This window comes from Trachinotus anak, unplaced genomic scaffold (assembly GCF_046630095.1).
Source record: "Trachinotus anak isolate AG129_WGS33_773 ecotype Australia unplaced genomic scaffold, CSIRO_AGI_Tana_v1 ptg000019l, whole genome shotgun sequence".
In the NCBI taxonomy this organism is placed as follows: domain Eukaryota; kingdom Metazoa; phylum Chordata; class Actinopteri; order Carangiformes; family Carangidae; genus Trachinotus; species Trachinotus anak.
In genome coordinates, this window is record NW_027273870.1 from 23387536 (window position 1) to 23412082 (window position 24547).

At 41.6% G+C, this 24547-nt stretch overlaps 1 protein-coding gene across 4 annotated transcripts in view; it reads left to right on the forward strand.

Annotated features, from left to right (window-relative positions):
- Positions 1–24547, forward strand: part of LOC139636386 (caskin-1-like) — a 32948-nt gene that overhangs the window by 4799 nt on the left and 3602 nt on the right. The window contains exons 2-20 of one of the 4 annotated variants that reach the window (XM_071504436.1): positions 3748–3799; positions 5470–5567; positions 7614–7759; positions 7931–8026; positions 9176–9297; positions 9551–9659; positions 10691–10799; positions 11228–11247; positions 12569–12683; positions 14567–14665; positions 14763–14947; positions 16069–16150; positions 17733–17800; positions 19243–19350; positions 19902–20003; positions 20176–20314; positions 21100–21902; positions 22001–22655; positions 23289–23907. In XM_071504436.1, coding sequence (XP_071360537.1) covers positions 3748–3799; positions 5470–5567; positions 7614–7759; positions 7931–8026; positions 9176–9297; positions 9551–9659; positions 10691–10799; positions 11228–11247; positions 12569–12683; positions 14567–14665; positions 14763–14947; positions 16069–16150; positions 17733–17800; positions 19243–19350; positions 19902–20003; positions 20176–20314; positions 21100–21902; positions 22001–22655; positions 23289–23907 — 3727 coding nt within the window. Of the gene's footprint in view, positions 1–3747; positions 3800–5469; positions 5568–7613; positions 7760–7930; positions 8027–9175; positions 9298–9550; positions 9660–10690; positions 10800–11227; positions 11323–12568; positions 12684–13210; positions 13386–14566; positions 14666–14762; positions 14948–16068; positions 16151–17732; positions 17801–19242; positions 19351–19901; positions 20004–20175; positions 20315–21099; positions 21903–22000; positions 22656–23288; positions 23908–24547 lie in introns of those variants that run through there. The other 3 variants (XM_071504435.1, XM_071504437.1, XM_071504438.1) reach the window with 3 other exon arrangements.

Consider the following 24547-nt stretch of genomic DNA (forward strand, 5'->3'; position numbering starts at 1 on the left):
TGGATTATTTGAGAAAATTATCAACAAATTAACCAGGGTTAGGGTTAGGGGTTAGAGTTTGGCTATTAACCAACAGTGAAATAACTGTTAGTTATAACCTAAAGAGTTTACTTCATGCACCCGTAATAGCTGTCACTACTAAGTTAAGGTTTGTGTCTGCTTATTACCTTTTTTTAATTATGCCCCTTACAGCACTATTACACGGTCTTGTTCCCCTGTCATTTTGTACTTTAGATGAAAATGCGGCACCTTTCCTTGACTGTTAGCGTACTGTGAGTCCTGACTCCAGCCTCTTTAACATATGTGCGCGATCGTCTGAAAACAGAAAGACAAAAGACAAGTCAGTGCTGGGATTTGTTCTAGGCTACATGTTAGACTGAAACTCTAAATGCATGGTGACAGGCAAAGTCAGGGGTGATGGAAACTGGACTTCGGAACATCTCTGGTAATGAGAACCCTTGAAAAACCCTCCACTTCACCTCTCCTGAGGTTCGGGAGTCTGCTCTGATGCACTGAAGGCTGCCTCTCAGCCAGCAGCTACTAGTCTGGTTTCGTACTCTCTATATTAAGACTGAAAGGTTTCAAATTAAAGGTGAATGATGTGATTTCATGTCAAATAAATGCTAAAATAGCTACAATTTGAAGGAGACATTGCAAAGTAATATCATAGTAATCCCTGCCAAGTGATTGACAGTCTGTGAGAATGGCACATTGGAGGTTGCCGTGGTAACTGGGCCTCGGTTGCAGTGTTGTGGTTAAAATTATCATAGAAAATATAAACCCTGGTTCAAGGACACCATCACGGAATATGGTAATGCTTTTAAACAAACAGTTCATGTCAGAGAAGGAAAATACATAAGAGTTTAAGAACCAAATTTAGTCAGTGATACAATCAGTTATGAATAAATACATGAAATTAAAGTTTTAACGTGAAAATCTGTTCTGAGATGAATCACTGTGGCTGCTAAACAAAAAGAAAGGATGAATTGTTAAAGAGGAGAGTTGTCAGCCGTCTTTGTCAGCTAGTATTTCATTAAATATATATCACAGTGTTGAATCAGAGGGGGAGCATTATTAAGTAATGCTGAAATCGAGACTTTTTGTAGTAAAAGAAAGGCAGCCTAGAAAGAAAAAGATAGTGGAATAATTGTGGGTGTTTGGTTTTGTGGCCCTGTCATAAGTTTGTGTTCAGGATGGGGATCATGTGGCTCTGTGATAGTCTGATGGTGACACAGATATCAGCAGTCATTGATTCATCTGGCGGGAAGGAGGGGGAGGGGAGGTTCTTATTTTTAATCCAAGATAGATAGGGGGGAACCTACACGTCTACACAAACACACACAGAAACACAAACACACACACACACACATGCAGGAGAATGATGTCAGCTGCAGAGTGTAAACAGAAACTAGCAGAGCTACCAATCAGCACGCGCTCTTTAGCAAATTACAGGGAAAATTAGAGTGTGAGAGCGGGATGAAGGGATGAAGTGTAGATAGAGCTGCAGAGAGAGGGAGAAGCTTTTCCCCAGATTACAGGACAGCTACAGATTACGGCCTGTGGATTATGAGGGTTTGACCAAAAAAAAGAAAAAAAAAGTAGAGGCAGAGAGACAAACAAGCCGCTTTTTCTGTGTCCTTGTCAGACTCTCTCTGTGTGTGTGTGTGTGTGTGTGTGTGTGTGTGTTGTGAGCGTTTGCATGCTAGTTCTTCTTCCTGTTGTCTGGTGTCTTTGTGATGCTTCAGTCAAAGATCAAGGTCACATACAAACACATTCACGTAATCGCAGGCACGGATGCATAGATACACCCAAACATGCTATAAATCCATACACACGCACACACCCAGTCTCACATATATGACAGAGAGATCAAATACCTCTCGAGCTGCAACAATTTATTGTTTAGTTGATTATCAGAAAAATTATTGCAAACTATTTTCATATTAAACCGATGGCTTAAATGATTGTTTAAGAAAAAATGTCAAAGATTTTCTGTTTCCAAATTCTCCATTGTCTTTGATTTTATGCTTTTCTGTGCTTTTTATGTCATCTAAATTTTATACTGTTGGAATTGAAAAAACAATTTTATAGGCCAAACCACTAATTGATTAATCAAGAAAATGATCTGTCGATAATTCTATGATGAAAATACTCATTAAGTCGAGCCCTAAATACCTCATGCAGATGCTTGTGCTTTTTTGCTGATGAACCCACAGTTAGAGCCGGTCTCCTGAAAATGATGTTCATATGCAACCAAACAGTAAATATGTTTTGTAGAAAACATGCTTATGTTGTTAACTTATGTAATTGGCAAGTCAAAAATATGTTGATACTGAACATATCAGTAAAATATTCACAGACATTGTATTTGTTTCCCGCCAAAATATCCAATCTTGCAGAACAATGTGCATTTGTAGTGAATACAGCATTAATAAACTTTATTATGGTTATGTTTAAACACTCACAACACTTGGTTAAGCTTAGATAAAAATCGTGCTCTGACAACACAACATGTTTATTTGCATGTAATCAAAAACAATGTTTTTTTTTAACTAATCTCCCTAATCTTAACCAAAGTGCTTTTGTTGCTTAAATCTAACCACAGGCAGGACTGTGGATGTGAACTCTGGTCTTTGGTGTGACAGCTGTGCAACAACCCCATCCACCTCCTGGGGCCAACCATTAATAAATGTTGAACTTCATTCATTAAAAATAAAGATTCCCTCACAACATAATGCAACCAGCAATTACGTTTCCTAGAAAACTAATTTCCTGTTGCAGTTAAGATGTGTATGAATTTTAGGAGACAGGGCTGCACAGTTACCACACTGATCAGGAGAACAACAAACTTTCCTCAGGGCCCATAAATAGAGGTTATTTGCAAAATAAAGTTGTAATGATAATGAAATACAGTGAACAAATCTGAAATGCTAAACACAGACTGATATTAAATATTAAACTAAACTTGAAATTTCATGACTTGTAATTTATCAAGGTTAAAATAAATCTGGCTGTACTGATATGCATAAGTGGTTGATAAAGATTTAAAGGAAAGAAGAAGAAATTATCAAGAAACAGAAATGTAAAATCGACAAGTTGTCGTTTTAAGCAGACATTAATGTTCTGTAACTAATTTATGATTAACAACAGCTAATACATGCAACTTTGGATGGAGGCACGCTAGTGGTTTTCCCCCTGCTTCCAGTCTTTATGCTAAGCTAAGCTAACCGGCTCCTAGCTCCAGTTCCATACTTTGTACAGAGATAACATTTATATCAACCTACTCATTTAATTCTCTGAAAGAATTTGCACACAAGTAGGTCTATATTTCCCACATGGCTGACCAATTACCTGAAGTATTTACTTTAAGTGCTGAAGGGCTAAATAAATCTTTCTTGACTGAAATACATCAACCTCAAATCTTAATGGGCAAAAAAATGACAGTCCTTTTATATATTCCTGATTCCTGAGTTTCCTGGAATTACTTTTTCTCGTCGTCTTTACCTTGTCACTTATCCTTGACCTTTTTTGTTGTTGCAGTGAAGAAACTGTTACAAGGCAGAGGGTTGCTCTCGAGCGCCCACGGCTACAAAAATGTAGCTGTCAACTCTACCTGCGGGAAATATTAGAATAAGCACAAGGACAGAATACATTAATCACTGAATTCTGAGTAGGTTTAAATTTGGCCTGTTATGTTGGTTACTCCTCCTCTCCTCTCTCTCATGTCTCTTTTTCTGTCTGTTTCAGAGCTCCTTGGAGCAGCAAAGAGGGTGAATGTCAACATCCAGGATGCAGATGGGTGAGAGAGTACAACACGTTCATTTCATGTTCTCCTGCCATCACTCAACATCCTTATCTTGCCTCTCTTTTTCTGTATTTGTTTCATATTAACCAATTCAAGTCTTTTCAGGGGACTGAAAAAACAGTATTATGAATTAAATTACATATGGTCCCCCTGAAGAGAAAAGACTTTAGCCCCTTTTACACAGCCTGTTCAAGGTGGGACTGCCTCACAGAACTGAAACGATATTGGTGCAAAAGGGAGAGGCAGCATGGCAGGATGGTCGCAGACACTGTTTCGTTACATGTCTCGCCTCTGATTCTGGTACACTAATCTAAAATCACACACAGAGTCAGCATTATGCCGGCTTTGTTTGGTTGGAGGCGTCTTCTTAGCAGCTATATAGCAGGATCTCTGTATGAAGGGGGCTTTTGTTTGTTGTGTGATTTAGGTGAGACTGGAAACAAAGTCTCTCATATTTTACTTCTCATCATATGATGCTTCAAGGGCTACACTATTTAGTAAAATGTTCTTTATTTCTAATGAATCTGCTTGATGAATGATGAATGAGAAGAGGTTTGAGCTGTTTCACCTTTTGTGTGGTTGATTTTATTTGTAGAGCCTGGGACAGAAGACAAAGTTCTTTGTTTGCAATGTAATGTAAGACTTTTGCGGAGCTGTGGGACACGGCATTTAATATATTTTGTATTTGTATGAAATTAATCAGAACAGAAAGAAATCACTTGTTTTGCTGGAACTGGTCACAGCTCACATCAACTCCAAGGCAAGAACCTGGGAGGTTTGGGTCGCAAGTGGACATCAACTCATTTTAAAGGTTCACAAGCAAAAAAATAAATAAAAAAGGATTGGTAACCACTGGAGTAGAAGTACTGCCCTTCAAACAGACATGCCAGATTTAATCCATGAGACAAGAAACATCCTCATAACTGGAGCAAAACACCAAACTCCTGTGAATCCCAGAGGTCTAGTTCTGTAGCTGACCCACCTTTTGATCGTCCAACTCACAGGGACAAGCAAAAGAAAAAAAAAATCTGTTCATGATTAATAAACTATAAACTATATCACAATACACATTATCTCCGGCTTAAATCTGACTGTCTTTGAAACATGTAGCCAGCTGAAGAGCTCAAATCTAACAACTAATTACCTTAAAGCAAAGCCAACATCTCTCAGCTTTTAATTTGCTCAGAACTGTTCCCATATCAATTTGAATGTACAACTATGGATTTTGCCTATATTTAGACTCATGATCACATAAGCTTTTTGTGTGCACATGCTTGGTTTGCGATTGTGTTTCATTTGGCTCCATCAGATAACAAAGATCTTTTTATGATGCTGATTGGACTCAGATAATTGGGCTCAACTCCTTGTGTAATGACTGTTGATTCGTCGATTTGACTCCAGGGCCCAGCCCTTATAGTCACCAGGGATCCATTAGCCACACACACACACACACACACACATAGAGGCGGCTGTGTGTACGCTCGGCTCGGGGCTAGAGAGATTGCTTATTAATGGAAGTAGGTCATTTGCCCCCTCCCGTCGCTCACACAGAGCTGGGGGGCGGAGCAGCTCTACGCTGAAGATTATTTCAGCAAAGTTATGCTCTGGTTTTACACTATGTATATGAACGTGTATTTTTATACATAATCTGTGTCTGTGTGAAGGTTGTCACCGCTGCACCATGCTGCTCTGAGCGGTAACAAGGAGCTGATCTCTCTGTTGTTGGAGGCCCAGGCAGCAGTGGATATAAAAGACCATAAAGGTAAAAATATACACAGATTCCCAATGTCCTTGCAACTCACTGTGTTCCCATGAAACAGACTCAAAACACACAAGGCAGGCTAGAGAACAAAAGAAAAAAACAGCAAAACAAATACATATTTCCGGCTTTCCCCTGAATGACCAATAATATTCTCTTATGTAACAAAAGGTGAGCTTGTTGGACACGCAATAAAACAAATTCTCTGTGTAGTATACAGTGTTTATGAGAGGTGACAGATTTGCGTGCTAAGCAAACAATAGAGAATAAAAGAGGAATGCTTCACGGCTGCAGGAATGAGAGCCAAGTGGAAGCAGAGCAGACCAGATTTCCCTTTTTAACCCAGAAAATATCTCTTTCCCACACTGGCAGATTCAACAAGAAGAAATCTCAGGGCAGATGGGAGATATAATCCCTCCAGAACGCAGGTCTTCACCACTCCCAGTCAGTCATGCCCAGTATGTCTCTAAACATAGGCACACACCTGGCAGGCATCCTTAGCAGGTGGTCCTCGCTCCTCAATGAGTTGGTGGTGGGGAAACCTCAAATGATTCTTCCAGTGCCTAACTAACAGGAAAGTCTGAAGTCCCGATTAACAACTGGGTGTGTGAATTGGCAACTGTTTCCTAAAAAGTTGATATGTCATTGTTTTTACAACTTGTCTCTACAACCTGGAAAATTCATAAACAGGATGGGGTGCAAGAAACTATGTACAAAGTAACTCTGAGAAAATGGTCCTGGGAACACAGTTAAGGGCATTTCCAAGCCATTCTGTTGGGAATATCAAGTTTCTGTGAGAACTTCATGATTGTTATCAGTGTAGACATATCAAATATGACCACATCAGTTTGCCCTGCCTTAATTTAAGGGTGCGGTTTTCTTAGCATTGTACTTCATGACCACCACTGCCTGCCAAGTAAACCACTCACATATGACTCACAATGTCTCAACTGTTGAAGTTTAAGGAATTCAGGATGCACAGACTGGCTGAAGTCCTCCTTTGTCTTATCAAATCACCAAAGCACTTTTAGAAGCTCTTTCATGTGCCCCCATATCTCTTCATATACTCAGGCTTTAGCTTCCGAAGCGCCTGCAGCCGCTGTGCCTCTTTATTCTGCCAGCACCTCTCTTCTGAGTCAGGACTCCCTCATGCAAACTGAACCTGGAGGGTCTCTTTAGTCAACTTGATGATGTGGCTCATCACTGGTAACAAGACTGGGGGGCATTGGGTTGCTACCATGAGAAACATGCTCACTACACCTTGCAGCCACTGGTACAAAGCGGCGTTTAATGTCTCCTGGTTAGAGGCACTGATAATGACCCTACAGTGCATCTTTGTGGGGTCCCCACCTGAGCTTTGCATTATTTAGCATTTTCTGCGTGTATCCAGGACTGAGCTGTGTTGTCCAGTCCCCTGTAACATTCTCTTAGGTCTTGCTAAGCCACACAGGGGTTTTCTTGTCTTGCCCTTTGTCTAAAAGCAGCTTGTCTCAGATGTCCCATGAGAATGATGCTTGTAATACTCCTCGGGTCACAGAGGGTCACCAGCGTGTCAAACAGAATAAGACTGCATTTCCAGGACGGGCACTAGGAGTCTGTGCCTAAATCTGTTGCGACAGCTATTTTGAGATGTTTGCACAAATTGCACTCGCAACTATCATACATTCAAAAAAAACCTCAACGATTAATAAATTATCAGTATAATTAGTGATTCATTTTCTGTCAGTCGACTAATTGCTCCAGCTCTAATGCATGTATCTATATTTTCAGTGTCAGTGTAATTGGTTCAGTGTACAGTGTAATGGGCACACCAGAGTAAATTAGTGACGAGAGCAATTGAGTTCAGTGGTTCATTTGTGAAATGTTGAGAAAATCAGGAGGTATTTTTGCTTGGTGGACGTGACAAACTGCTCTGCAAAAAATAACAATAATTGAGTGTGTATATGCATGCATTCATGTGTCTTTACATTTTTTTGTATGTGTTTGTGTGCATGTGCTCGTGGGGTCTTGTATGTCTGTGTGTGTGTGTGTGTGTGTGTGTGTGTGTAGGGATGCGCCCTCTGCATTACGCTGCATGGCAGGGGAAGACTGAACCAATGAAAATGCTGCTGAAGTCCGGGTCATCAGTCAATGGGCAGTCAGATGAAGGACAGATCCCCCTTCACCTATCAGCTCAGCATGGACACTATGATGGGGTAACTGTGTGTGTGTGTGAGTGTGTGTGTGTATGTTTTGGTGTGTATAGTGGCCATGTGTCTGTATCTGTTAAGTGTGTTTGTCTGTTATGTGATGCATGCATGATCTGTGGATGTCACAAACCACAGAATTCAGCGCAAGTAAGTGGTGTGTGTGTGTGTTTGTTACAGTCGGAGATGTTGCTACAACACCAGTCCAACCCATGTATCTCAGACACAGCTGGCAAAACACCATTGGACCTGGCCTGTGAATTTGGACGTGTTGGAGTGAGTACATTTGACCGAAAGGAAGCAACATTTTAATCTTTTTTTTTTAAATTGAATTTAGCCTTTGTTTAACAAGCAGAGCATATTTGACATTAAAATTTATTTTTTTTCAAGATCAGTAACAATACTTTAAAGACAAACAACATTAGAAAAAATATACCAAAATCAGAATTAAACAGAAATGTGATCATAATATGTGTGCAATTTGTAATACAAGTTATAAAAAATAATGTAGACCACTAGAAACAACCTAAATTGCACCTTAATATTATATCACCAGTTGTTTCCTCACAACAACAGGGCTTAGGAAAGTTGGTAATCTTGCTGAGGAGTTGGAGGTGCGCAGCCTGCATCCTGCAACTCTTTGTCTCACAGCTCACTGTGGTGGCCTGTGGTTTTTTTATTAATTCCTGCAATAACTTATACTGATCCACGAACAAAAGAAAATTACACAACACAATGTGTGTACAAAGCAATGCATGTCGACATGGCCATGCCTGAGGTTTGAACCCAAACTGTGCTGTGTGCTGAATCCTCTGTCTCTCCCCTGATGCCCTGTGCTGCCTCTTCACCTTCAACTGTTCAGTAAAGGTGAAAGTTACCCAAAAAAGATCAAATTTACAAAGAAAGATAAAATAAAAAATAGTTTGCATCGTTTCCTATGAAGCGCTCACTGCGTTTGAAGGCAATTTTAACCCCAAGGCAAGAACGGTTGAATCAAATCGGTTGAATCACTAACAATCAAAACTATTAGAATAAAGAGAGATAATTATATAAATGTAATCAATGGTAATGTAAATATGATATCTTGAATGGCTATTGTTATAAACAGCATTAAAAACTGGGTTTGATTTAATGAAAATCTTAACTTTAAAACTACCCAAGAGCCATAAATATAACCAAGACCACCCCAGACTTACTGAGACTAACACATCTAAAAATACCCCAAATCACCAACAGCCATAAGACAGACCACAGAGTTTCTGCAGCAACGATTTGAAATCGTAGACTTTCCACTTTTAAATCAAATTTTGCAGCAGACTCCATACAGAAGCAGAAGCGTACATAAAACCTTTGCTTTTTAGCTTGTTTAGATGTTGCAGGTGTTATGCATGTACAATTCTTACTGTTTATTTGTCTGTTTTTAAGGTGGTCCAGCTCCTGCTCAGCAGCAACATGTGTGCGGCCATGCTGGAACCAAAACCCTCCGACCCCAACGGAGTGTCACCTCTGCATCTCGCTGCCAAGAACGGCCACATCGAAGTCATACGGTCTGACAAACCTGTCCATTCAGTCTGCCTCTCTCAGTGTGTGTCTGTCTGCATGCCTGCTCTGTCTACCTGCTGGTCCGTCAGCCACTCCCTCCTTATGTCCACCTGACTGCCCGATCTAATCTAACCTTAACTCCAGGGTCGCGATTATGAATGAAACAGCTGTTAATTCTACAGTGTTCTTTTGTATTATTTTATATAAGTATTTCATGTATGATGCTGTATAAATAAAGGTTGTTATCTTGTGCTGCAGTTTGCTGATTCAGGCTGGAATAGACATCAACAGACAGTCTGAGTCTGGCACAGCGTTACATCAGGCCGCCCTCTGTGGGAAGACAGAGGTAGTACGCCTCCTGCTGGACGTAAGTCTGTCTGTCTGTCTGTCTGTCTGTCTGTCTGTCTAATGTGTTTACATAAGCAACTGTTGTTAAAGCTGCCCCCCTGTCCTCAGCTGAGCAAGTTTACACTTCAGCACTTGTCATTCATCCCGCTGAGCTGTGTGATGAACCCTGTGGGTCATGTTAGCTTGTTACATAAAACTGTAGCTGAGCATTGTACCTGTCATGCAATATTCAAACCAGTTTTGTTCTGTTTTTTAAGTCCTTTTCTCACTTTTAGGTGAATAAGAATGCTGATGCTTAATCCTGCTGTAGAACAGGGCCGGCCTTCAGTGCTCTCTCTTATCCTGCTGTATTTCACTTTGACGTTATTGCTGAGGCAGCAACCACAACAAATGTTAGCAGAAGGCATGTATACACAGCCAGATTGACACTGAATCATTGTCAAACAAGCCTACTGGACAACGGCTCAGGGCCCTTGGGCCAGAGTGTCTGTGTGAAGTGACTGTTAATATTTCTTGTTTGAAAGTCACAGAGCTCAGTTAAAAGATACAAAATGGTCAGAAAGAGATACAAAACAACCCCGAAGAGATATAAAAACACAAAACTAGTACAAACAGATACAGAAGAACCACAAAGAGATGCTTAACTACTACAAAGAGACACATAACAACCACAGAGATATCAAACGACCAAAAAGAAAAGCAAAAGTACCAAAAAAGTGATGAAAATTTAACAACAAGAGCTGCAAAATGATTTCAAAGACAGAACATGACTGCAAAAAGATGTAAAATGACCACAAAGAGATTCAGAACTACCAAAGACACACAAAATGACACGTTTTCTGTCTCTTTCAGTCTGGGGCTCCTGTATAGGAGCGATGAGGGGCCCATTTTCTCATTATCTGTCCATGCAACAAATACACAGTTTATCCATATTATGAACTCAATGTGACGCAATTTCACGTTACAGATGTAAAGGGTCAAATTCTGCTAGAACCTTCTCCCCCACATTTATTTATTTTCATTTCATTTTTCTCCTCTGCTTCTATACAGAGTGGCATCAGTGCAGGAGTGAGAAACACGCTGAGTCAAACTGCCTTGGACATCGTTAACCAGTTTACCACCACACAGGCCAGCCGAGAGATCAAACAACTGCTGAGAGGTGAGTGCAAACACACACCCACACCACACCCACAACTGACACAGGACAGTTTTCAGTGGAAAATGACAATGATGTTTACTGTGTGATTTTTTTGGAACAAGCATGCATACCACATTTCTACTTTTGACGTTGAGAAGCAAATAGTGAATGCAACAAGAATAATGTTTATGTTCCCAGAATATGATCTGACCTGAGATAGATCTGTTTATTTTGTTTCCTTGTATCAGTCCCATTGATGCTAACACTGATACTCAAAGACTTGCAGTGTAAAGTATTGATCTGCCCACCTCCACTGACTTCCTCTCCATGCTTCTCTGTTCCCACCTCATCTCTGCTCTACTAACCCTAAAAACCTCTGCTGTGCTGTTGCCCACTACTTAACCTCATTAATCTCTGCTGCTCACTCATACTACACTCCTGTCTTGCAGATGCTTCGGCTGCAATGCAGGTGAGAGCTCTGAAGGACTACTGCAACAACTATGACCTAACCAGCCTCAACATCAAAGCTGGAGACATTATCACGGTACATAGATCTAATAATAGGCCCTAAATACAATAATTTTCTTAACCTATCTCAAAGTGCTGCATGTCTGTCTACAGACCTGAAATGCAGTATCATTAATTATATTCTTTAGATGTACATAAACATATGGTCATAATTTAACAATGGTAAATAACTCTTGTGGTCTTTCCTAGATTCATACTAGCTTGTTTTATACTAGTGAATCTGGGGTCTTAGAAATTTCCAGGTATGATATGGTCACAATTTCCAACGGCATGTGTCACAATTCCCGTGTGAAGAATTGACCTGTACTTGGAAAAAAATTAAATACTACATTGATTGATAACCAGATACTTGGCATATCTCTCACCTTCTTTAAAGACTAAATAACATTACAAAACATTTATCAGGTGTCAACAGAAACACAGCAGAATGAAGGTCACAACTTCTGAAACAGACCCTCACAAATATGGACTACTCGTATATTGTCTGGTATTTGGTCTTTTGTTCATCAGTTTTAAAGACTGAATAATGTTAATAATAATGTTATACAAGGTAAAATGTCCCCGGTCACACCTGGGTGTAACACCACAGCCTGTTTATAAGGTGTTCACTTAGTGACAAATTGCTAAATTAAAACAGGTTGCACCAAACAAACGTGTTCTTACATAGAGGAAGTAGAAGTAAGTACCTGACAGAGCTAATGTTAGCTTGCTAATATATGACTGATTGGAAGAGTAAATGACTTAGTATGGAAGAAGGTTGTGACACTTGATACAATCCTCTTATAAAAATGTAAACTGGGAAAAAATTTAATTATGTTTTACAAAAATAACTTAAAAAAGTTATGCTAATAACGTTAGCCAGACTAACTAAATGACTAAATAGCGTCAGTTAAGTTAGCTTAAAGGTTCTGTAAACAATCGTCACTGCCACTAGCAACAGCATCTCAGACCAGAATAATCTCCACCTCGGTAATGGCAGATAAGTATTGGCTCCAGTACTCCACTGGGATTGATGTTTTGACAGTCCACTGGCTGACCGGGATTTAAGTCATGGCCAGTCCACCTGTTCTCTGGTCCTATCTCTTTCTTTGTCGAAGGCATTTCAGATGAAAAATGTGGTTTCTTCAGTAAAGGAAAGTCTGGAAGGTCACTTCCACCTGAATGCTGCTGCACTGTACCATCTTTGTGTGTGCCTAATCCAGGCATTGTTTTTGGAGGCCTAAACCTCAGAATCTTTGTAAACTCTATGTGTGTGTTGACAGGTTTTGGAGCAGCACTCTGACGGTCGATGGAAGGGTTGTATTCACGACAACCGCACAGGAAATGACCGCGTGGGCTACTTTCCCTCCAACATGGTGGAAGTCATCAAGAGGGCAGGTGACCACCCGCATCACAGCTGTGTGTGTTCGTGTATGGGTTGAAGGATGTGTGAGCGTGCTTTCACATGTGTGTGAGTTCAGCAGCTGGTCTGTAGCTATAGCTGATCATTAGTTGTAGCTAGCTGCAGCATCATCCACCTCTTCAGACAGCCCATCTGTTTTTCCAACCTGTCAATCATCTTCATTGGTCATACTGTCCCCTACTGTCTGTTGACCCTCTTCCCTTCCTCTGTATTTCTGCTCCTTCTGTCGCCCTCCTGGTTTAATAATCCCGTCAAACCAACCTTGCTCTGCTAGATTGTTATGCCTTTGTTCATATTGTTTGCTTTATTGCTGTAGTGATATTATCATTTATAGATATATATTCCCTTTGGATATATGCATGTATTTTTTTCTCATATTTTGATTTTATACATTTTTAAATCTGTTAGATTTGTTTTGTTTCAAGTTGACTGATCAGTTGTTGTTGTTGTTGTTGTGTTGTCGTTGTTGTTTTGCACCTCTTTCCTCCTGGCTCATGCCCAGGTCACTCCCCCTCCCAGCAGTGCCACACCCTCCTGCTCCGTAGGCCCAACCCCTGTCCCATTGCCTCGGTCAACGGACACTCATACCCCCCCTCCAAAGTCCTCCCCCTGCATCTGCCTCCCCCTCCACCCCCTCACCCCAACACACAGTCCCTCCCTCGGTTCTCCTCCTTTGGGTACGTTCCTCTCCCCATCTCTCCACCTTCTCTGTCTACTCCTCCTCTGTCCACTCCTCCTCCTCCTCCTCCTCTCTCCACTTCTCAGGAGCAGCAGAGTCAGACAGGTACATATGTACTGTAGTATCACTTTAAATCACAGTTAAGCATCCTTTCCACACAGTTTGAGAAGACCACATATACATATGTGTGTGTATATATTATAAATATAAAATAAACATAATGAATAAAACATAAAATAAATTAAATACAAAATCTAATATAAAAAAATCCCTTTGTTATTATTATTATTATTATTATTTATGGTTACTTAGTCATTATGGGGTATTGAGTGGATTGATGGTCACTTAAGTCACTGTATCAGGATCAGTTTATCCAAATTACAAAAGGATTATATTCTCCCCCTTACTCATGGTGGTGTAGATACATTCTGGCTGACATTTTATTTCATTAGGAACTATTTTCTAGAAATCCATGGATTATTCTAATTTACAAGTATATTTTTCTGAAAAGAGCAGTTTTTAAAACATAGTTTTTCTATGCAGCAATTATCACATAATAAAATTCAATTGACCTCCATTGTGATGGTACTGCTTTCTTGTCATTTGTGTGAACTGAGCCTTTAACTGCAATATTCAAATTAAAGGCACAGTTTTTAAAACTTCACATACTGTCAATATTATAGAAAATTTGAGAGACATTATTTACCATTTTATATACATGTTCCTGTGATTTTGCTTGAAATACCACATATAACTGGATGTTTTGTTTAAAATAAGTGCTGTTTGGTGTTTTGAGCAGTCTTTATATGCACAATATTTGTTAGTATTGTGCAAGCACCCAATGATAAACCTGCCTTAGGGTCTGTAGGGTTTTACAAGTCTTAAAATTGTTAGCACTAAGAGGTGGTGTAACCACTATGAGTAATGTGTTTATGAATGTGTAGGTGAGTGAGTGTATCTTTGTACCTGTGCGCTTGACGGTGTTTATTTAAGAGTTCATAAATACATTTATAGATGAAACAATATTACACACATTATCGTAAGGGTCTTTGTAGCTGGTAATTAGTTACTGCATTTTTGGTTTTAAGAACTTCCTCCAAAAATAGACTAAGATAGTGGCTGTAACAAATGTGTGTGTTTGTGTGTGTGCACGTGTTTGCATGTGTGCGTGTGAGACAGGTTCGCGGACTGCAGAGCTGAGTCCTCAAGGCTCTCCAACCCTAGGTCAACAGAGTAGCACCAGTGAGGATATCTGGGTGCTACGCAAACCGCTGGCAGGTAAACTGCGTTTTTGGGTAACGATGGAAAACTGTGAATGTGAAGAATGTTCTTCGTATTACACTGCAGCCTGCCATGTATGTGTTTGTGTTTGGAGGTGGCGACCGCAGTGGCAGTGTGGGCAGTCTCGGCAGTGTTCGGTCATCTAGCAGCTTGCAGAGCTCTGGAAACACACATGTTCTGACCACCCCTGCACCCAGTCCGCACCCTGCACCCACACCAGGCGTCAACACACATGGCCTTAATGCTCCAGGTCTGCACGCACAAGCTGAGGGGGTAAAGGTAAGAGACTCCTCACATTTATTTGTATGCATGTGTTCACACCTCACCTTTGCTACTGGATCTCTACAAAACAAAAAGCATGTCATTTCTGGGAAACAACAAAGCCTGCTCAGGAAACAAACCCAACCCTAGTTACCAAGTCAACCACAAGTCTGTTTCCTGCTCGCTTTGTTCTTCTGTTGGAGAGATCAGAATCACTTTATTTCAACAGGAGACCAAATGCATTATGATGATTGCCTCCTGGTTTATCATTTTTATCAATTGCACAGGGAAATAAAGCCTGTAAATGCATCCACATGTCTGTCTAGATAAAATATAAAAGCTAAACTCTACCGATACAATATCTTTTTATATCTTCACCTGACCTCACTTCTCATTTCTGTTAGACTACGTATGTTAGATTGTGTAAGCATCTCTGAAAATTATGCATCAGATGCCATACAGGTGTCTGAACAGTATGTCTTGGTATTGTCAGTATTTATTTTTAACAACAAAAGATATTTTGTGGAATAGAATAAACAGTGATTTGTCTTAAAATATAAAATGTCAAATGACAGTTTAAACAAAAAATGAACAACACAAATTTGCTAACTGGGGTGAAAATAGTGAAGTGATAGGTACAGGGTTTTCCTTCAGTGGATTCTATTGTCTATGCATATTTTATATCTTTCATTGTCTAGTGTGCTTGAATATTCTAATCTGTGATATCATGCATCCTGCAGGTCTGCCCTCTGACACCTTTAGTTCATTCTAAATGTATCACTGAATATAACTAGTCTGTTTTAGGTAATAATTAGGTAATAAAAATACTGAATTAGCAATTAGCAAAATTTGATGTTGTTCCCATATTATACTGCAGGGACCTAATCTGTTTTAAGAAGCATTCGTTCTAGGATTTCATTGACGCCAGTTTTGGTAAATTGCAGAAAATTCGAAAGGAAGACTCACAAGCCAGAATATGCCTGTTACATGTGCACTTAGCTGAGTCACAAGGCACTTCTGGGTTTTCAATGATCATGCTTGAGTAAATGTTTCATTTTGTAAGTGTGTGTGCCCATGTGCCCCTGTGTATAAGCGTATATTTGTGTGTGTGTGTGTTTGTGTGTGTTTCTGTCTTTTAGCTCCTGGCCACCGTGCTTTCCCAGTCAGTTAAAGCCAAGGAGCATCTCTTGGAGCAGTCGCAGTCTGTTGAGCAGTCAGCGAGTGAGCACACACACTCGTCCAAACACAACATAAAAGCATTATCTTTTGGCTTAATCTGAAGTGATAACTTGCGTCATGCTTCATTGAAGTTAAAGGTCTGTTTTGCTGCTGCCTTCTGCTACATGATCAAACACAGCAGTGATACTCTGGAGACAGAGTCAGATACCACAGAGTTTGGTCTTCTCTTTCTATTAAAAGGATTTTAAACCAGTGATCCAATGATTTAAAAAAAGGCCATCTTACTGTTGTAAAGTGATAAGAGTTCCAAAAGGTCAGTGCGGTGTTCACTATAACAACAAGTACTGCATGGTTTATTTAGATTGCTGCTTTTATTAATTATTTTTCATCATTTCACTTTTTGTCACCTTGAGCATTTAAAGACCATCTGTCTGTTGATATCAGACACAAGCAGCATTCCCCAACCCTGTCATTCTATGAGTTATGCTTTATTTATTAAAGTTGCTCCAGAAGGCTGGTGGTAAAAGCTGAGGACAAGTCGCTCTTTCCTGTCATAAATTCTTTTTGGAATTTGTGTGTTTTATGTTTTAGTTGCACCAATGAGGATTTGCTTGTAATAAACAGAATAAAAACTGGTGTAATAAGCCGGAGCAACCACAGCCACCATACAGTAGATGAGGAGACAGAGTAAAAAAATCCAAACACTTCATTGTAACATCTAAAGAGAAAAATACAGGAACATGAAAAGGGATGTACAGTGGGATTATGTAGAGTGAACTTTGGCCTTAGAATGAAAGCACTCAACCTACCCAACCAAAACAAGGCCTGTACCAAACTGAACTTTGATTATATTGGATCAGGGCCCACCTGTAACATTTTTCCTGACAAGGTATTTATAAGTTTACATAACTGTATGCAGCTACGGCCTTGAGAACTGAGAATTTGCTTTGGGCTATGAAAAGTGGTACAGTTAGAATGAGACTATAAATCATGTTTGATGTGTCAACATAGACATAAAGTATATTCGACATTTATATTGCGTTTAAATTTTGGCACTGTGCATGTAATTGATTTATTAATCTCACTTTGAAAGAAGCATAAAAATGATCATATTTTAATATGATGTAATCTGCTGCCGTCTAATCTGTTGAAGTGATATGTGGGGAAAAAGCCAGCCAACATGACAGCTGCTTCCAAATGACTGTGAATACATATATAGACAATATAAACCTGATGTGATTTAATTTCTCCACTGCTTCTCACCGTTAAGTGCACTTGATCATTTGCAGCATTTTAAGCAAACAATTATGAACAATTTAATTTCCAGGTTCCTTAGGAAGTACAATACTCGTTTCCATTTTCACTATGATTAATAAATAACTGCATGTTCTTTCATCTGTAATCATTATTTCAAAGTTAACTGCTACACATACTGTAGCCTATATCTACATGAAATAAAATTCTGTCTTTTTAAAGTGCATTTATACAAATTATGGGTAATGGTTTATTTCAAAAACAATTTTGTGAAATGACAAAACTTTCCTTTCAGCAGAAAAGTAATGTATTTCATTGTTTTTCCCTCTCATCTCTTTCCATTGTCTCGCCTGTTTACCTCCACCTCAAGGCTCTTCCAGTTCCACAGTTCATGAACAACGGTCGTTTGAGCGGAAGGCAGAGGAGGATGATGGGAAAGTGAGTTTTTGAATGGCAGATCGGTTCACTCGGTGGACTCCTCTCTCTGTTGCTTCAGTTTCTTCTCAACCAGCGCTTTGGTTTGAGAGAAAGACATCTACACGGGTGGGGTTCAGGCAGTGGGCACAGTCGGGTGTCTGCCCGGGCGGTTGTGTCGCACCTGAACAGATGACACCCTGAGGATGGGCATGCGAGTGTGTCACCATGGAGACAGGCAGAGTGACAGACACATTGAGGAGTCAGTTGCTGTCTTGCCTTCTGTCCCTCCACCCACCCCCTGCCCTCACGCCACACTGAGACACCAGACACCCACATTCTGCCGCTCTGCTCTAGAACCTGCCAGCAGCTCTGTGTGTTCTGTGAAGCTGAGGGGTCAAACTCTCTGTGTGTTCTAGAATCAAGCAGACGCCACATTCTAGAATCAAGCATTTACTGGTTGCCAGGCGACAGCAGTGTTCTAATATAGAAGCAGTGTTCTTGGTGTTTCCTCATTGGATGAGCTCATCCAACATTCCCTGAAACTAAAGTCATTCATAAAATACGGCATATTTACTAAAAACTCTCTGATTGAAAGGGTCAGTTGACCCACATTACAAAAACATTATGTCGCAGTTACCCTTAGTGGTAACTGCGACATAATGTCTAAGTAGTTTCATCTGCAGGAGTTTTAAGATCTTCACCACTGAAACTCCTACCTCCATTACATACAATACAGGAAAATGGATAATTTGGTGTGCTCAAATTCCTTCTCCTTTTGTCTACATGTTAAAGTGTCAGCCCAAAATATTTCTCCCCATGTGTCACTTTGGACAAAAGTACCTGCCAAATAAATATCATATCTGGAAAAACATATTGCTTCTAAGGATTTTCAAACCTAAAGTTTGAAATCTCTTTTGCCTCTGCTGTTGTGTCAGGAGTCTTAGCTTTTGCAAGTGAATCTGCATGGCTGAATTACAAGCAGTATTGTTTGAGAGTAATGTGCATTCTAGGAAATCCACTGTATTATTCCTTACTGCATATTTTAGTGGCAGTATTACTGAAACAGTTGTGTTTGTTATCATAAATGTTGGCAGTATCTTTCTTTGAATTCGTGCTGGCTTTGTGCACCTTGGAAGTATTGCAGGGTTATTGTTCTTTAAGCGGAGGACAAGCCGTAGCTCTGTGTTTTATATTCTGCTTTGTAGAACAGCTTTCTAATGTGTGCTGTAGAACAGGTTCCCATTCTTTGCTGGTAAATGCCTTCTAGATTTTGTTGTAGAGCAGGGTTACATTCTGGAATTACAATAGAAGTTTCTGTGCTGTTTTCTAGAACAGTCTTCTCTCCTGTGTTCTAGAACAGGCTGCTGTGCTGTGTTCTAGAACAGGTGTGTGTTCTGTGCTCTAGAAGAACCCCGTGGACTCTTCTAGAAGCAGGTAGTAGTGTTCTGTGTTCTGTGTTCTAGAAGCAGGCAGTAGTGGCGTGGCTGGGTGAGTTTCAGCTGCAGTTCTACACCACCCACTTCCTCACCGCGGGATATGATCTAGACACCATTAGCCGCATGACCCCTGAGGTAAGGTCATGACCCCTGACCCCCTCACGCCCCGCCCCTTGTCTGTCAAGGCTCCGCCCAGCTCAGCTCTCAAATCAGCTCCCCACTGACCTGGATGATGTCATCATGACCCTCCTGTCTCTGTCACCTGACCCCCCCGGTGTGAGTCCTGAGCCTCAGCCAGTCACTTCTCATACTCTGTCTGCTTCATTTACATACCTGTGTTCACACATGGCCGTGTGTTCCAGCCGGTGCCGTAAACGCTACTCTGTGTTTGTCCTTGAGTGTGTTTCGAGTGCCTTTGTGTGTGTGTGTGTGTGTGTGTGTGTGTGTGTGTGTTTATGTGTGCACTGAAGCAGACACAGTGGTATGACATAAACCCCCTAAGGGCAGGGGACACTCATCAAGATTATCCATTAGCAAAAATATTCCTGAAGGCATATCACATGCACCTGATCCACAAATGCCAAACGGACACATAAAATATTTTACATTCAAAAGAAAAAAAAAACAAAACACCTATTGTAGCTGTGTTGAATTCCTGATGTAACTCAGTGTGCTTTGTGTTGAAGGACCTGACGGCGATTGGGGTCATGAAGCCTGGACATCGAAAGAAGTTAACATCAGAGATCAGCAAGCTGCCCTCCACAGACTGGCTGCCAGACCACAAGCCTGTAAGGCTTTCATGTGTACTATACAAGCTAGAAAAAGGAGGAGATGTTGAGTCTTGGCAGCTGCTTGGACACAAGCGTATACACGTGCAGTTCTTTCAGTTCATGTATCTCTAATCTGTGCACAAGCTTTTACATTGGTGCCCATGTTTGTGTGTCACTGTCTGTGTTTTAGGCCAATCTGGCGGAGTGGCTGTCCCACCTGGGACTTAGTCAGTACTACCAGGTTCTGGTGCAGAATGGGTATGAAAACATTGACTTCATCTCTGACATCAGCCTTGAAGATCTGCAAGAGATTGGCATCACTAAGCTCGGTAGGTCACAGCTACACTATAAATACAGAAAATAAGATTAGACTATAACAAAGCAACTAGAGATGTAGAGCTTTTGATTTTGTTTACTTGATGTAAATCACAATTATGACCGTCAAAACTTACAAGTAAAAGAATCATAACTAGACTCTCAGGGTCTAATGTTACTTAAATCCTCATGTCCCACTTGTTACCGAGCGTTTTATGGAACTCCACAACATGTAGAACAATTAAATGCCATATATACTGTAAGTTCTTTTATTGTGTCTGCTGAATTTATTCGGCTTCTCTGTGGTGATAACAGTTGTCATCAACCACAGAACATTCATTTTTTTAACAGGGTAAAACTTTGTAGTTCAGAATAATGCAAATAAAATATAAATCTTTACAATTAAACAGAAATGAAGAGTTTCTGTAAACTAAAAACTAATTCAAACTGAAACTCCAAACACAAAAATAACATATAATAGCTTAATATCATAGTTAATACTATACTACTATACTACAAATATAATTATAATTCAGCTTTTTGCAGAATTGTACTGTTTCCTTGTGGCTCGGGAGCAAATGTTCCGTGGCCTGATACTGGTTGGCAGCCCAGTGCTCGGGATCCCAGGGTTAGATTTAATGATCATATATACTGGTGCAGTTTTATGGGATATTTACTATTTCATGGTTATTTTTATAAAATAAACAACAAATATTCTCTTCTTTTAGGTCTAGATGTGTTTTCATTCTCTCTCTACCTCACAATAACTCTTCTCCTCCACACCACTGCCTCCCCTCAGGCCATCAGAAGAAACTGATGTTGGGAGTGAGGAGACTGAAGGAGCTACAGAGAGGAGAAAGTGGGTCTGAGCCTCCTCAGAGCCCCTCTACACCTCCATCCAGCCCAGGTGGCAGCACCGGTTCAGAGCCCCGGAGGGAGGCGAGGAAGCAGAGGGATGGTGCCCCCAGCCCACTGGCCAAACCTCGCCCAGGTCTCACACATCCACAGACCCCTCCCCATACACCGACACATACCCCACCACAAACTCCCCCACACATCCGGACCCAGCAGGCCTCCCCCAGGGCTCGGCCGCGCCCCTCCACCCAGATGGTGACAGCAGATTCGTCAGTGCCGCTGCTTCGGCTGCCCAGTGAGGAGGAAGAGCGACGGAGAACTCACAGTCTAATTGGCTCAGAATCAGACTCTAGATATGCCACCGTGTGCCGCAGCAGCTCCGCGCGTACTGCCCCCCCTAATGATGTCACTGTTAACCGCAGCCAATCATCTGTCACCCTGCGTCCTCGTCGGAAAGGTCGGCCCCCAACACCTCCTAAACGGTCCTGTTCTTCCATTACAGGGGGTGACGGGGAGGGAGAGGGACAGGGGGAGGGACTTCTAGGGCTGCCAACCTATCGAGAGCGGCGGGCCAGTGACTGCGGCAGCCTGGGGTCAGCTTTAAGGGCTCAGGACTCAGCAGGCCTGGAGAGATCAGAGGGGGCTTCTGGGAGTGTTCGCAGCCTTGCCGCCATGCTGGAAACATCCATCGTGGGTGGAGCCAAAACCCTGCCGAAGAATCTGGGAAGCAGCACCAACTACTTACAGGTGGGGGTCTTTGGTTTGGACTTTGAGAGTTGTATTTTTTGTATTTAATTAAATTTTTTTTTGGCAATATGTATGTGTAACAGTCATGTGATCCCCAGGTGAGTCCACCGATACTTCGTCGCCAGGCAGGTGCAGGAGGTCTTGGATCTGAGGATGATGATGCCATAAGTCGGCGCAGGACTATCAGTGGACCAGAAGGCATCTCTGGCAATCAAACTGACCTGTTACCCCGGCAACCAGCCCAACAGCGTCCAGAGCCCAGGCCTCGCTCCACCGTGGTCATGTCAACATCAGAGATCACAGATGGCGCGGTGACACTCCGAAGGAAGCCTCGCCCCCTGCTAACAGACTCAAACGCGCCTGAATCTGTGGCTACCACTGTTGTTACCATGGCAACAGGCTCTGAAACCATACGCAGGAGACCACGCACCGAGCACACAGAAAGTGTCATTCAAAGCAATAACCAATCAGACTCTCCCAGCAGTCAAACAGATAGTAGCCGGAAAAATGGAGTTGAGGCGCAGCAAAACGGTGGCGTGGTCCTGAGGCGGAGGCCAGTGTCTGAGGTCTCTGACAGGACGGAGACCAACAGAGAAAGCTGTGAGTGGATGGAGGCCAGGAAGTCTCTAAAGCCAGCAGTGTCACCCAAACCATCCTCAGTCACCCTGAGGAAGACACAAGCTGAACCCCCAACACCAACCCGCAGGGTCCCCATACCCGGACCTGAGAATACTGATATGGCATGGAGCCCCGGTGAGACACACACACACACACACACACACACACACACACACACACACACACACACACACACACACACATTCTCACAAAACTCAAGATTTGCTATTTAGTTCATCTGTGACAGAACTGTTTGTCTAGATTAAAATGTTCTGATGGTATTGATTTCTGTGAAAAAATAAGCAGGCTAAATGTGGCCTTTTAGCCCTTTCACACCAGTGTCCTCGAGTTGAAACCTCTCGTGGGGAATGGGATTATTTCTGTCTGCCACAGTGTTTTTTGTATTCCACCAGTGAAAGGCCCTAAAGTCAGAAAATTTCAAATTGTACACATAAGGTTTTAAATAGATTTTTTTGAGTATTTTATTGGCATTCTGCCTTCATTTGATAGAAATACGAGAGATACACAAAGGAAATGCAACATATGCAACAAAGTTATGGTTATATTATAAACATATCAACTGTTCAGTTGTAGGTGGAGGTTGATCACAAGCCGCAAATGTCAATCTATACAATGTGACACGTTCCCATGTCATGGAGTCAGAGCTCTTCCTTGTTGCTGAAATTCTTATACATAGGTCTTATATACAGAATGTGTGAGTGAGTACTTTGGGGAAACTGACATCAGTCTCTCTGATTTCTTGACCAGAGCCGAAGCGTGTCCCTCCTCCAGTTTCCCCAAAACCTCGCGGGCCTCCAACAGCACCTAAACCAGGCAAGGCCATAGTAGCCTCAGCTACCATGAGCCCGAGCCCTGTTGCTACCAGTCCCACCCCAGCCCCCAAACCGTCCTCTCCACCCTCTTCTGCCCCACTACCAGCTCCTGACACCCCTTCTGCTCCCTCCCTCTCTCCGGGACTCCCTCTTACATCCCCCTCTCCGGCCCAGAGTCCCTCCACCCCCTCACCACACCCTGTCAAACCTCCCCGTTCCTCCATCGCCGGCCTTTCCATCGACTTGCTGGGAGGACGGGAGGTGGAGGAGGAAGAGGAGAGGAGGAGAGAGGAAGAGGAGAGGAGTAAAGAGAGTGAGCACAAGAGGGACAAAGAGCAGGAGGAGGAGAGGAAGAGAGCAGAGGAAGAGAGTCTGAGGGAGCTGGAGAAGAAGCCTTCAAGGAAGGAAGGAGCGAGAGAACAGATGGAGAGTCCAGCAGAGGAGGCAGAGCAGGAGGAGGAGGCGCAGCATCGTTTGGAGGAGACCAGTGCCTCTTTGGCTGCAGCTCTTCAGGCTGTAGAGCATAAAATCAAAGAGGAGGACGCACAAAATGAGTAAGTATTTACAGCGTTAATCAGCATATTTCGCCACAGAATGTATCATTGACTTGTTGGCGTCCAAGGTGATAATGAAAAGATCAGATCGTAAATAGCTTTTCCACACAGTGTAGAGCTGCAAAGCGAGAGGTTTATGGAGGTGATAGTCCTGTTCTTCTACTTCATAAACAATGGGCCTCATGCAAGAACCAGATTTATTCTTAAGTGGCACATACAAGCGATTTAAGAGAATTTGTGGCCTTCATCATCAGTTTTGTCATACTCAGAATTTTCTCTCAGGGACAAACTAAATAAAACCTTTAAACAGAAATGTAAAATGCTCCGTTCAATGACCTCTACCAAAACCTGTTCTTGCCAGCCTCATCTGGCAAGAATTTTCTTGTATTGTCTAAAATAAAAAAAAAAAAAAAACAACTATTCTTTCAAGGAGAGAAGTTGGTTACGACTCCCAAGAAACATTAAAGCACTGAGTTTAAAGCCAGCTAGAGCCACAGTTTACACCTGTAGAAACCTGAAACAAATGCAGTATTTCAAATCACTTTCATTCATTTTCAAGTTCTGAGTCAGTGGTGCAGTGTTTTGTCCCCATTTGCATCAATAAACTGGTCTAAATTTACCATCTCTGATTTGTGCCTCA